Here is a 13,230-nt window from a genome sequence, read left to right on the forward strand (position 1 = left end):
CCTTCATATTGCAGGAATATTGCTGAGTGCGGCATTAAACTACAAACAAACAAAACACTTGTCCTCAGAGTTAGTAGCCAGTCCTGCTTGAAGGGGAAAAATATGTTTACTATGCTGACATTTTCTGTCGGTTTTATTCAGTTCCAATTTGTAGCAATCTTTAAGCATTTGAGAACTGGTTCAAATTTACGCCTTCAAATGCTATTTATCAATGAGGAATTCCATTATTATCCCCCGCCCGTCCGTCACATTTCGTTTCCAGAGCATAACTCAGATACCGTTCAATATTTTTTCATGAAACTTTGCAGGTCTATCAGCTACATGCTGAACTGGTGCCTTTTGCTATTTAGAAATTTTAGAATTTTTTATTTTTTACATTTCCATGGCAACAAGATGGACTTAGGTTCTGTGAGGGTTGGGTTCGTTTCCGGAGCATAACTCATAAACTGTTCTGTATTTTTTCATGAAACTTTGCAGGTTTGTCAGGTACATGCTGAACTGGTGCATTTAGAAATTTCAGAAATTTTTATTTTTTACGTTTCCATGGCAACAAGATGGACTTAGGTTCCAAACTCTTCTTTTTTTTAAAATTTCCATGACAAGTTCCACCTCGGTTAAAAAAGGTTAGGGTTTGTTTAGATTTAATTATGTCATAAATTCTGCAACAGGGGCGGGGGATATAGCCATGTTAGTGGCAAACTCTTGTTGGATTTTCTCTTGTCCCCGGGGCAATTTATGTGATGCTAAGGGTATCCCGTGTAGAAATATAGGCTTTTCAAAGTGTGTCCTTTTATCTATCACAAGTCAGGGTAGTAGACACTTGTCAAGTAATTTGCATCCCTTTCTTTGTACTGAGGTCACTTTGTACTGAGGTTTCTTTGTACTGAGGTTTCTTTGTACTGAGGTTTCTTTGTACCGAGGTCACTTTGTACCGAGGTCACTTTGTACCGAGGTCACTTTGTACTGAGGTTTCTTTGTACTGAGGTCACTTTGTACAACGGTCACTTTGTACTGAGGTCACTTTGTACTGAGGTCACTTTGTACAATGGGGTCTTGGTTCCCAAACCAGTGTTGTTTTTTTGTGTGGATCTTGCTGAACAATTGAATATTTATGTTGTATTTTAGAAATAATCAGGTTAATCTTTGTATTTCTTATAAACAGATATTAAAATCTTTTACATATTTGACAAATGAAATAGCAACGGTAGAGTTCTTACAATGATAACATATAGCAAAATCATTAATAATCATGATAATGGCAAATTTCTACTGGTCCTTATGATACCTTAACTATTGAGCCGTTTTGCAAGGACTACAGGACTTGTGCCAATTTATAACGCTGGATACTGATCTGTGATCTCGTTCAAGCGATTCCCTAATGCATAAAAACGTTCAATAGTTACACCTGAAAGTAAAGGGAGGCTTATGTCTGATGTTGTGTTTGCAGGAGCTACGAGAACGGGTTTTGAGAGGAAAGTATAGAATACCCTTCTATATGTCAACAGACTGTGAGAATCTACTGAAGAAGTTTTTAGTTTTAAATCCATTAAAAAGGGCCAGTTTAGAGGTGAGTCTTATTAAAAATCATTTTGTAGACAATTTCTTAAATTGTTTCATAATTATTGATTTTCATATTATATCAGTAAATCTTTTTCCTTATATTAGAAATTGTATTGATGACAAATTATCTGTATTCTCGAGATTTAGGGACTGTCATCAGGAAGTATCCCATGATTTAAAGTGTATTGCCTATGATTGGCTGGTCACAATGGCTGTTGCATAAGGCTCCTTGTTCAGATGACCACCCCCACATAGGTACAATGTGTGAGACTCATGAAGATTCCGGGGTAGAATAGGTCTTCAGGAACCCATGCTTGCCGTAAAAGGTGACTTTGCTTGTCGTAAGAGGCGACTTACGGGATCCGGTGGTCAGGCTCACTGACTTGGTTGATGCATGTCATCAATCCCAATTGCGTGGATCGATGCTCATGACATCAATCACTGGATTGTCTGGTCCAGACTCGATTATTTACAGACCGCCGTCATATAGCTGGAATATTGCTGAGTGCGGCGTTAAACAACCAACCAACCAACCAACTACAATGTGTGAAGCCCATTTCTGGTGTTCCCTGCCGTGACACTGCTGGAAGATTGCACAAAGTGGCATGAGACCATACTCACTCAGTCGGTGAATACCTGACTTTTAGTGAGACCTGTCTCGGTGTTCCCATGTAGAGTTGCTACTTTACTGAAACCGTGCTGATGCCGATTCTTATATTGCTCACTTCCATGTGGATAGTTGACTGCTCCATTGACCATTAGTTTATACTTAACATCCACCAATAGGCACAGGTGGCCTAGTCGTCTAAGGCGCCGCGATTCGCTGTGCAGAGTTGCGTCCCTTGGGCATGCCAGAAACCTATGATCGTGGGTTCAAATCCCGGTTCATCCCGATTATGTTTGTAGGTTTGTCAGCACCATACCCATGCTCATGTGTTTCACCGAAGTGGTAAACTTCTTAGACCTGCATCACTTGGGGCTTTCCTCCCACATTAAGCTGACAAGCCATGATATAACTGGAATACTGTTAAAAGCGGCGTTAAACCCAACTCACTCACTCACTAACATCCACCACAAGAAAGCTGTAATATTGCTGTTTGTGGCATAATGCAACATTCATTTGTTCCATATGTTTGTTGTCCCTAAACGTCAGTACGCTATGTTCCAAATGTTTGTAGAAAAATTCAATTTCATGCCTTTAATGCCATGAATATAAGAGATTTGATTTCAGCATGTATTTGACATTTGAAACTATAAACACGGATTGACATTCAACTGTGGCCATAGTGATCTCATTTGGACTTTTTAATCATGTATGTGTTTGCTCTTCTTCCCTTTGTGCAACAGACCATAATGAAAGACCGATGGATGAATATAGGTTACGAGGATGATGAACTTAAACCTTTTATTGAGCCTCCGCAAGATTTTAACGATCCTGTACGAATAGGTATGAAGCCCAGGCGCTGGCTGTTAGCTAGTTCTGTGTTGTTACATTAGTGTTGTTGGAGGTCTGGAAATGGAGGGACTGGTGCATGGAGCATGTCAGGGAGGCTGGGGACACGATATTCCTGTTCTGGATGGAAGTCAAAGTTCCCCCCCAAAAAATGCATGAAACTAGCTAATCCCATTTTACTGTTGTAGCTCAAACCATTTGTGTGTATACTTATCAGCAACATGTTTACATTTAAAAGCATATCTATGCTTAAACACACACAAATATTGCTTATTTTGGCTGTCACATATTTATTTACCATTATAGACGCTACACGTGTGATATCAATGGTATATCCTTCTCAGTGGCTTTATATGTTATATCCGTGTTACCTCATCAGCCTGGCAGCGAATATGCACGTGTCCTTCTATTTCCAAGTCAAACACCCGTACGTGTATTGCTTTGAATGAAACACAACATGATTTATTTTTTGATCAGAGTATTATGAAAGACCGCTGGATGAATATTGGTTTTGAAGATAGAGAACTAAAACCTTACCAAGAGCCGTCAAAGGATCAGCTTGATCCTGAGCGGATAGGTAAATGTGTCTATGTCTTTAGGGTCTTGTCAAATCATTGATAAAGCTGAAAAATAAGTTTATTTAGTTCAAGAGGATGGTGTAATTCACTTCCCCGCTTCTATCCTTCTTAAATTATGTGCCCCAAGGATGAAAAATGGAAGTACAAATTTTGGCATGCCACAGGAAAATATTTTCAGCCCCTACTTTGACACTTGAAAACTAAATAGATTTATTTTTTTCAAGCGCAATTATTGTTTGACAAGATGGCAATGCTGCAGCTACCTCTGCCTAGCACTGTGTGGGGAAACACAAACAAGGATTCTCTCCATCTCTTTTTCCACAGAATTATTGAAAAAAGATGTGTGTATGCATTTCAAGAAATATTTGTATGTTTGTGACAGCAATATATCACAAAATGTATAAAACCACGACATTAACAGTTGCCAGGCTAAATGTATGTAATACACACATTAATCTAAACTATACGGCACCTTATTCTCATTTTGTTTCCAATTATTGCATGTTATTTTTATTTTTCGAAACGATTTTGTTGTTGCTGCTGCATGTGTTTTGTACGGTATCTCCATGGTGATATTTTCCCCCTCGTCCGATGGGTGGTATTATCCCTCTTGTGGAATCCTTGTTTCATGCCCTTGAATATTCTGCCTTGCTGCTTTGTTTTCTTCTCAATATATAGATCACTGTAGTGCACAGTCCTGAAAACTTAACATTTCATCCAGATGTATTGTTCTAACCCATCAATTTCAATTCATTCTTAATCATGTTGACTGATTCAGCTTGTTTTTTGTCAACTATTGAAATTTGGTGTGATTTCATTCAAATGACCTTGACTTCAGATCTCCCTTCTGTTTCAAAGTTTGCTAAAAATGTTTGTTTTGTTTCAATCTCAAAGACTTTTTCCCCATTCAAAATTGTCACAGTAAGAAAAGTATTGATGTGTGTTGAGAAGAAAATTGTTATTTTGTTAGAAGTAATCAGTTACGCAATTTCAAGGTATGAATTTGGAACATTATATTTTTTTGTTTTGAGGAGTGGCGACTGGGTTAATGAATACTGAACCCGTCACATATAGAATTTTTTCAAGTAGCAAGAAATATATAGCTCAAGTGAAAGTAGAGTAGATGTAGAGAAATGTGGATAACACCATCATCATCATCATCATCATCATCATCATCATACCAGACTCGACAAGAGCAATTGTAACCCTTCAACCTTCTTAACTCACGATAGGCTTTCAATAGACGTAGCACTGTGATAACTCCGTGGTATGGGCCCCCAGTGTGATATATAGCGCAATCCTAATATTCTTGTCTTGCAGTGTTAAACCCTTGGCTCATATTGCCTGAAATGTGTTTTCTACTTGTTCTCAAAGCGTTTGCCAATTGTGAATAGTGAAATTGTGTTTGGTGTTGAAACAGATGTCTCTCCTCTTAAGGTTTGCACTTACGGGAGCTCACATTTATTTTGAAACATCTGGTGTTGACTGAAGAATGTTCTTTGTTTAGTCTTATTAGATCGTCCATATGAATGAGACTATTATTTACATCACAGAAAATAATTGAATGTCTGTTATGAACATTGATTACGATTATGCAGTATTTCAGTAAAGAATTGAAACTGAGAAAATGTTCTTTACATTTCACAAACAGTAAATAATGAAAATATGTTTGAAAATATTTCTGCCGTTGAGAGCAAGATTTGTTTCATGAAACATCCCCATTGGCAATGATATAGGTGTTAGCAATAAGTCCCTGATCATCACATCTGCTACTCAAAAGAAGTTAAGGATCATCCCATTCTTTCATATTGCTATAGTTAATAGTCATGGCTTGACAAATTAACTTTAGTAATTTGAAAGAATCTGGTGTTTAACATTTTTGGAGTAGTATATATTTCATAGTGACTTCATTGAGACATCACCACACCAATCATTAATCGTCCCTTTTACTTTGCCGTTTAATGCCTGTTTGTTTTCGTCATTGTTTCCATTGGCTAGGTTATTCTGAAATATAAATATTGATGGTTCTGTTTTTCTTTGTGAGTGTATGTGCACACACTCTTTTATTAAGAGTAATGTATATCACAGTATTTTGTTTTCGGAATTCATTCGAATCTTTAGGATTTTATGGTGTTCTGATAAGTTTCGTATGTTGTCAAACATTTCAAATAATTTACTACCAGAGAGACTAGGTAATGAAGTGATGTCATTGTATTAATTTCTGCACAGAAGTATATTTCAGAAATAGTATATTTTGAGTTATTGTTTTTCCAGAAATCATGGTGAACATGGGCTACAACAGGAAAGACATAGAGGAGTCGTTAAGGCTACAGAAGTATGACGATATCCAGGCGTCATATCTTTTGCTGGGACGCAGGACGTCGGACGTGAGTAGCTTTGAACTCACCTCTCCAGTGAAACCTGTCCAGCCATGAGTCTTTGATGGCCTGGCCCTCCATCACTAAGGGTGAAGACATGTGAAGATCCGGGGTAGAATAGGTCTTCAGCAACCCATGCTTGCCGTAAAAGGCTACTATGCTTGTCGTAAGAGGCGACTTTTGGGATCGGGTGGTCAGGCTCGCTGACTTGGTTGATGTGTGTCATTGAACCCAATCGCGTGGATCGATGCTCATGATATCAATCACTGGGTTGGCTGGTCCAGACTGGATTATTTACAGACCGCAAACAACAACAAACCAACCAAATTAAGGGTGAAGGTGATAATATGGCGTGTTTGACCACAGTCGCCCACCCACAAGACATGATCTTAGAGACATGTTGCATATATATGAACCGGCTGCAATCCTCAGTAGGGATTCTGGGTTAGAACAGGTCTCCAGCAACCTGTGCTGGTCGTGATTTGTCAGACTCTGTGACTTTGTTGACAGTGTGTCATCGTACCTGATGATATGGCTTATTGGTCATGATATCAGTCACTGGTTTGTGTGGTCCTCATGTGATTGTTTACAGGCCGCCTTCCTGTAACTGGAAAATTGCGGAGTGCGGTGTTCAACAATAAACAAACCTGAAGGCAGTTTTAGCTCAAATATATCTCACTGCCCCTCTTCCATCAGAATAGCTCATGCTTTGGGCAGTAGACAGGGATTGCCCAGGATTACGACTTAAATACCTTTGCAAGGCAATTTGGGAAAAAAATGTTGTTTGGTCAGATTGGTCAGGGAAATACAAGCACTTCTCTAAAGTCATAGCTTTAGTTATTACTGTATAAGATGAATTGGGAAATTTGTAATTCCATTTGGGAATCTTTACCGACATTTACTAATCTACTTATTATTAGACTTAAATTTTATTTTTATTTGCCTGATGGCTCAATATTTGATGGATTTGAAGAAGAAAAAGAAAAACTACGAATATCATTTAAGATCATCAATGAATTGTATAAAGTTTTAGTTTTGCCAAACAAAACCAATTGTTCAGTAAAAGTCCCAAGACCATAAAAATGCAGAATTGTAAAAGATGGTAAACAGGTTTTTAAAGCCTTTCCACAAAACAAAATCAGAAATAGAATTTTTTCCTGTAAAACAGTTCAATAAGCACACTATGACTTCATGGAATTTTCTTCAAATAAGTTACTCACCAGATTACTGATGTTGCATAAAGAACTTTTGTACTCCAGTAGGTATACACCCATTTTGTGTACATTATATAATGTCTTTTGACCTTGGGGTAGTTTTTCTTCTTTGGGTTGCCATGAGAGATGTGACCATTTTGTCTTGGTGTGTTTGCAGCTGGAAGGCAGTGATAGGTCAGGAAGCAACTTGTCGTTAGGTAGGATACCAGTGACACCAAATCGGCCACACGGGGAGAATAGCACGAATAGCCAATCACCAAACAAGGTTACACGCAGCCAATCAGCAACCAGTGGCAGCACCGGACAGAAGAGTCGGCGGTTTAGTCATGGCGGAGAGAACAACGGTAGTAACAAACGTTGGTGTTCCGTGATTTTTTTCACCTCTTTTCACTCCGCACTATCCCTGTCATAACATTAGACTATGATATTAACCTGGTGCCTTGAACTTTCATCTGTTTTAAAACAAATTTCAGAAATTTTGGATTATGTTCTTCTTTGTCATAAGTAATTTTTATATTTTTTAATTTATTTTTCATATTTCTTTTATATTTAAAAATATTTTTTTTAAATTTTGATTTATTTTACTTACTATTCTAAAACATTATTTGCTGGGTTATGTTTTTTTAAAAACCCTATGCTTTGTTATAAAGGTTTGTCATAGTCTAATACCTCTTGAATATCGTTTCCCGTAATGAATATGTACATTTGTCCTGTGAACTGTTCCTTGATGCTGTGAATGCTAGCACTGTCAGTTGGTTATAGTGATAGTGGTGTTGGAGCATGTTCTTTGGTGTTACGAGTACAAGCTTTTATGGATTAGGTGAACACGTGTTTTAATATGTTAGTGGATAATGAAATATATATGAGGAATACTATTCATGCAAGGCAACATAGGTTGTAGCATGTTTGTATAAGATAAGAAATCATTTTTAAGAAAAACTTACATGCCAAATTAGTGACTACTTCAACAAGATCCAATACAAGTATGCCATCCTCAAAATAGTTTTGATTTGTAGCAGGATAAAATGTTTTGTGGGGGGAAAATTGTAAGACAGTGCGGCTTTTTTAAGATTTAACTATCCAAAGATTTCTTATTGGAATCATTGGACAATTTGAAATGACACAAAATACTTGTTTTATGAAATTGACACAAATTTTAATGTGATTGTCTTTTTCTTTAGAAAGTAAGTGTACTTCTCTGACATAGGCTATGTATATTCTCTCTATCTCTCTGTCTCTGCTATGCTACCCTTGACTGGTATCAGTGTTGTATGTCTTGGACACCTCTTGCAGGCACCACATCAGCAGCACAATCTACATCATCGTCTCGGCGTCAGAACACGGTGGATCACACCTCGTCAACGACAAAAGAAAGCACATTAACAGCCAGGATGAAAACGCCATCTGGGGGCTCGGTGACTGTGGAGTCACCCAAGGTAGGCCGTCTGCAACCATCTCAAACCGTGATGGGGGAGATTACAGGTTTTCAGTAATGCAAATAACTTCTAAGATGACTTTTATGATAAACCCAAACATCAGAATAGTTTGTGTGACCAAATGTCATGGTGGATTATCAATCCTTAATTCCTGTTTAGATTTTGAATATGATGTAGAGTATTTAAATACTGTTTTTTAGTTTAACTTAACTTATATGTTCACATGGTAAATGGGAACATATTTAATTCTGTTAGTGTACACCGGACCCGTGAAGATTCGGGTTAGAATAGGTCTTAAAACAACCCATGCCGCCCTAAGAGGGTGCGGTCCGTCAGGTAGCCTAGTGGTCAAAGTGTTCTCTTGTCATGCTGAAAACCCGGGTTCGATTCCCGACATGGTTACATTGTGTGAAGCCCATTTCTGGTGTCCCCCTGTCGTGATATTGCTGGAATATTGCTAAAAGTGGTGTAAAACCATACTCACTAAGAGGTGGCTATGCTTGTCGTAAGAGGTGACTAGCAGGATTGGGTGGTCAAGCTTGCTGACTTGGTTGATGCATCTCATCGTATCCCAATTGGGTAGATCGATGCTCATGATCTCAATCACTGGATTGTCTGGTCCAGGCCCAATTATTTACAGACCGCCGTCATATTGCGGGAATATTGCTGAATTGTCATACCATTGTCATGGACTGTTGTTTATCTGGCTAGGGAACCCAGTGAGTGTTTTGCATTTGAATAGGTTCTGAGCTCTTATTGCTTGTTAACGATAACTACTGGATCAGGTTATCAGGTGGTCAGACTCGTTGACATGGTTGATGGCGTGTCAGTACCCCTTTCAATCTCATTAAATTCAAAGCAAAGATCTGAAGACATCCCATTACAGGTCACGTCTGACCGACCTCGCGCAAACTTTGACCATTTGACCAACCAATGGAATGACCAATCAGAAGGCAGCTTTCTTGTGCTTTACAGTACTAATTTCAAATTTGCAACTATGCTTGGAAACATATTTTGACAAATTCGCGATTACAAATTTGGAACCTTAATGGAAAGAACACTCTGGAATGTCTAATAGATGGTCTAGATTGTATGGATTCAGTCGTTAAACCTGTAACTATCGTTCGGAATACCCCGTGTTAAAGTTTTCGAGGTTGTATGATTAGAAATCACATTCCATTCTGACTGTCACTTTCATGATCTGGTAAGCGACGCTCTGATTGGTCGGATGAAAGGTTGTTCTGACGTGACCCCTAATGGGATGTCTTCAGATCTTCGTTAGCGGCAGGGAGAACTAAGGTCGGATTTTAATGAGATTGGTACCCCTTTGGAGTGTGATATTCCAGTCAATCATTGGCTTATCTGGTCCAGACCCGATAATTACAAGCTGCTGTGATGTAGCTCAAATATGGCTGACTGCAGCATAAGACAAACTATTTTTATCAAAATTATTTCCATTGCTCAGACATTACCCATCAATTACAGTGTTTGAACTGCTGTGCAGGGTTTGAAGTACAAAGATTGAATCCTTCTGTTGGTGTTTCCAGATAGCTGCGCCAAGCCCAGGTCGTGCAACAGTGCCAAGGAAAACTCCCCACACTTCCAGTACATCTACACCCAAGAACAGCGTCATTTCCCAAAACCCGAGCATTCCGCGTCGGAGCACCTTCAGCCCAGGAGACAACACACCCGTCAAGACTAAAGCAACCAATGGGCAAGACATCCGCAGGTGAGTGGTACCTCGGGGCTGGCATGTTCATTCCATGTGAATAAGGTTGTGTAATCTGACAGTAAGTATGGAGTCACCATTGGCCAGATCCTGGTGAGTTGTGCACGATGTATGGTGGTATTGAAGTTTACTTTAAATTGTATGGTGACATTTTTTATCGACAGGATTTACATGGGTTTGAAAAGTCTTGTATTTTGACACCCAACATGAAAATTTGAATTTTGGAAATGCCATGAATATTGCAATTTTTATATTTTAAAGTTAATGATTAATTTTTCAACTCGTCAAATTAAATGAACATGGAAGAAGTATTTCAGTGTCAGTCTTCAATTTTCTGACATTAATATCTTGAAAATGATCTTTTTCTCTACACTATACCAGAATTTAAAAAACCCAGCAGTGCTGGAAAATTAGCAAACCATCACAAACTTATTTAGTCCTTGTGCTTTACTGTTTGTTATTCTACACACTGGACAACCCTATCAAGACCACCATGCATTCCATCCACCAAAAAGGTTGAGTGGTTTTTGAGTAGGCATTGGTTTCATTGATGATGATGATGATGATCCAAGTAGCATGTTTCAGACATTTGTTTCTGGTGTCTTGTTGAAGTGTGCAAATGTCTTGTGGTCTGTCATGTCCAATCTTCTGTCCATGACTGGAGCCCCGGGTAGCCCTCTCCTTTTACCCACGACCTGACATCCCAGAATGACCACATCGCTCTATCTGTCATGACTGTCATGTTACTACATGCATGCATTTCACTCAAGTTACATCAAGGCATTGACACATGTGTGTATCAGGATACTCGAAGATAGTCGCTCTTGAACAATGATGGCCTGTCATTTCAGTGAGGCAATACACTATAAGTGGACAAATTATTATAGCTTCTTGTCAGATTTATCAGCTAGAATATGATATTGTGATAACCAACAGTGAAATTAGCCTGGGATTCTATTCTAACCCGGAATCCCAATGATCGTCGACCTAATGGTGACACCGGTCTACATACCCCGACAGGGTGGATTGTTTTTCATCATATGAATCACTGGTTGTCTGGTCCAGACTTGACTACTTACAGGCTGCTGTCACGTATCTGGAATATTCCCGAATGTGGCTTTAACAAATGAACCTTTTCCTGTTGAGTTATTTAAATACAAATAATGTTGACAAATATGGATGATTACTGTTAGGTTACCTGTAGGTCTGGCAACAAGACATCAGTTCATGTGAAGACCACTTAAAAATCATTTTTTACGTTTGCCCCCTTCATCTTGGCCATTGGGGCCATGGGTGGCCCAGTCGTCTAAGGCGCTGCGATTTGCTGTTCAGAGTTGCGTCCCTTGGGCACGCCAGGAACCGATGATTGTGGGTTCAAATCCCGGTTCGCCCAGATTTTGTTTCTAGATTGTCAGCACCATACCCGTGCTCGTGGGGTTCATCCGAGTGGTAAACATCTGAGACCTGCATCACTTCGGGCTTTCCTCCCACATTAAGCTAAGTTAGCTTCCAAGTTAGAATTGTCCCCAGCATTCGTTTGTTGTCATAAAAGGCAACGACATCAGGGGGTCAGGCTTGGTGATGTGGATGGCCTGACAGTGAGGCGCATGCTCATGATATCAGTCACTGGTTTGTCTGCTGTGACTAGAGGTGGAATATTGCTGGCTGTTACATAAAATGACAAAATCGGTGTCATAGTTAGCATGCTCTGTTCAAATGTAGTCAAATTTCAGGGGATATGACTTTTCATTTCTACCAAGGAACAGATTATTTTGTGAAGCAAGCGTAGAATGGCATGAATGGGTCCATATTTCTGCCTGTTTTGTCATGACTTACTTATGCCGCCTGATGAAGATGCATGTTTTTGACGAGCCATTTTCTATGCATGTTGACGACTTAAGCTATTTTAACTATTGGAGTGAAGTTATGTCCTGTGGACAGTGTTTGTCTGCTGAAACACTGCAGTGACAGGGTTCAGCATGCTGAACATATGACACAGCTGGAATCCATTACCCGAGACTAACAGTTGGTCAGTCTAACAATGTTATGCACACAACTTACAATGTTCTTGCAAGCACTGTTTTCCACGTCGAGTTACTTGACTTGAGCCTCCACCCCCTGTTGTGTTCTTCATAGATCCCGTCCTTCCCTAGATCACATGAGTATGGGATGGGGTGATCACATTGGGATGGGATGATTACATGAGTATGGGATGGGATGATCACATGAGTATGGGATGGGGTGATCACATTGGGTTGGGATGATCACATGAGTATGGGATGGGATGATCACATGAGTATGGGATGGGGTGATCACATGAGTAAGGGAGGGGATGGGATGATCACATGAGTAAGGGAGGGGATGGGATGATCACATGAGTAAGGGAGGGGATGGGAGGATCACATGAGTAAGGGAGGGGATGGGAGGATCACATGAGTAAGGGAGGGGATGGGTGGATCACATGAGTATGGGAGGGGATGGGAGGATCACATGAGTATGGGAGGATCACATGAGTATGGGAGGGGATGGGAGGATCACATGAGTATGGGAGGGGATGGGAGGATCACATGAGTAAGGGAGGGGATGGGAGGATCACATGAGTATGGGAGGGGATGGGAGGATCACATGACTAAGGGAGGGGATGGGATGATCACATGAGTAAGGGAGGGGATGGGAGGATCACATGAGTAAGGGAGGGGATGGGAGGATCACATGAGTAAGGGAGGGGATGGGAGGATCACATGAGTATGGGATGGGATGGGAGGATCACATGAGTAAGGGAGGGGATGGGAGGATCACATGAGTATGGGATGGGATGGGAGGATCACATGAGTATGGGAGGGGATGGGAGGATCACATGAGTATGGGATGGGATGGGATGG

At 39.9% G+C, this 13,230-nt stretch overlaps 1 protein-coding gene across 14 annotated transcripts in view; it reads left to right on the forward strand.

The window, feature by feature from the left end:
* The window catches only part of LOC124115397 (MAP/microtubule affinity-regulating kinase 3-like), a 74,836-nt gene that overhangs the window by 42,000 nt on the left and 19,606 nt on the right, over positions 1–13,230 (forward strand). For 11 of the 14 annotated variants that reach the window (XM_046476353.2, XM_046476344.2, XM_046476350.2 and 8 more), the window contains exons 10-15: positions 1,448–1,567; positions 3,491–3,590; positions 5,866–5,978; positions 7,341–7,539; positions 8,477–8,619; positions 10,167–10,348. In XM_046476353.2, the coding sequence (XP_046332309.1) occupies positions 1,448–1,567; positions 3,491–3,590; positions 5,866–5,978; positions 7,341–7,539; positions 8,477–8,619; positions 10,167–10,348 (857 nt within the window). Of the gene's footprint in view, positions 1–1,447; positions 1,568–2,907; positions 3,008–3,490; positions 3,591–5,865; positions 5,979–7,340; positions 7,540–8,476; positions 8,620–10,166; positions 10,349–13,230 lie in introns of all 14 variants that reach the window. The other 3 variants (XM_046476346.2, XM_046476347.2, XM_046476349.2) reach the window with 2 other exon arrangements.

Source organism: Haliotis rufescens, unplaced genomic scaffold, assembly GCF_023055435.1.
Source record: "Haliotis rufescens isolate VD_foot unplaced genomic scaffold, xgHalRufe1.0.p SCAF_3, whole genome shotgun sequence".
In the NCBI taxonomy this organism is placed as follows: domain Eukaryota; kingdom Metazoa; phylum Mollusca; class Gastropoda; order Lepetellida; family Haliotidae; genus Haliotis; species Haliotis rufescens.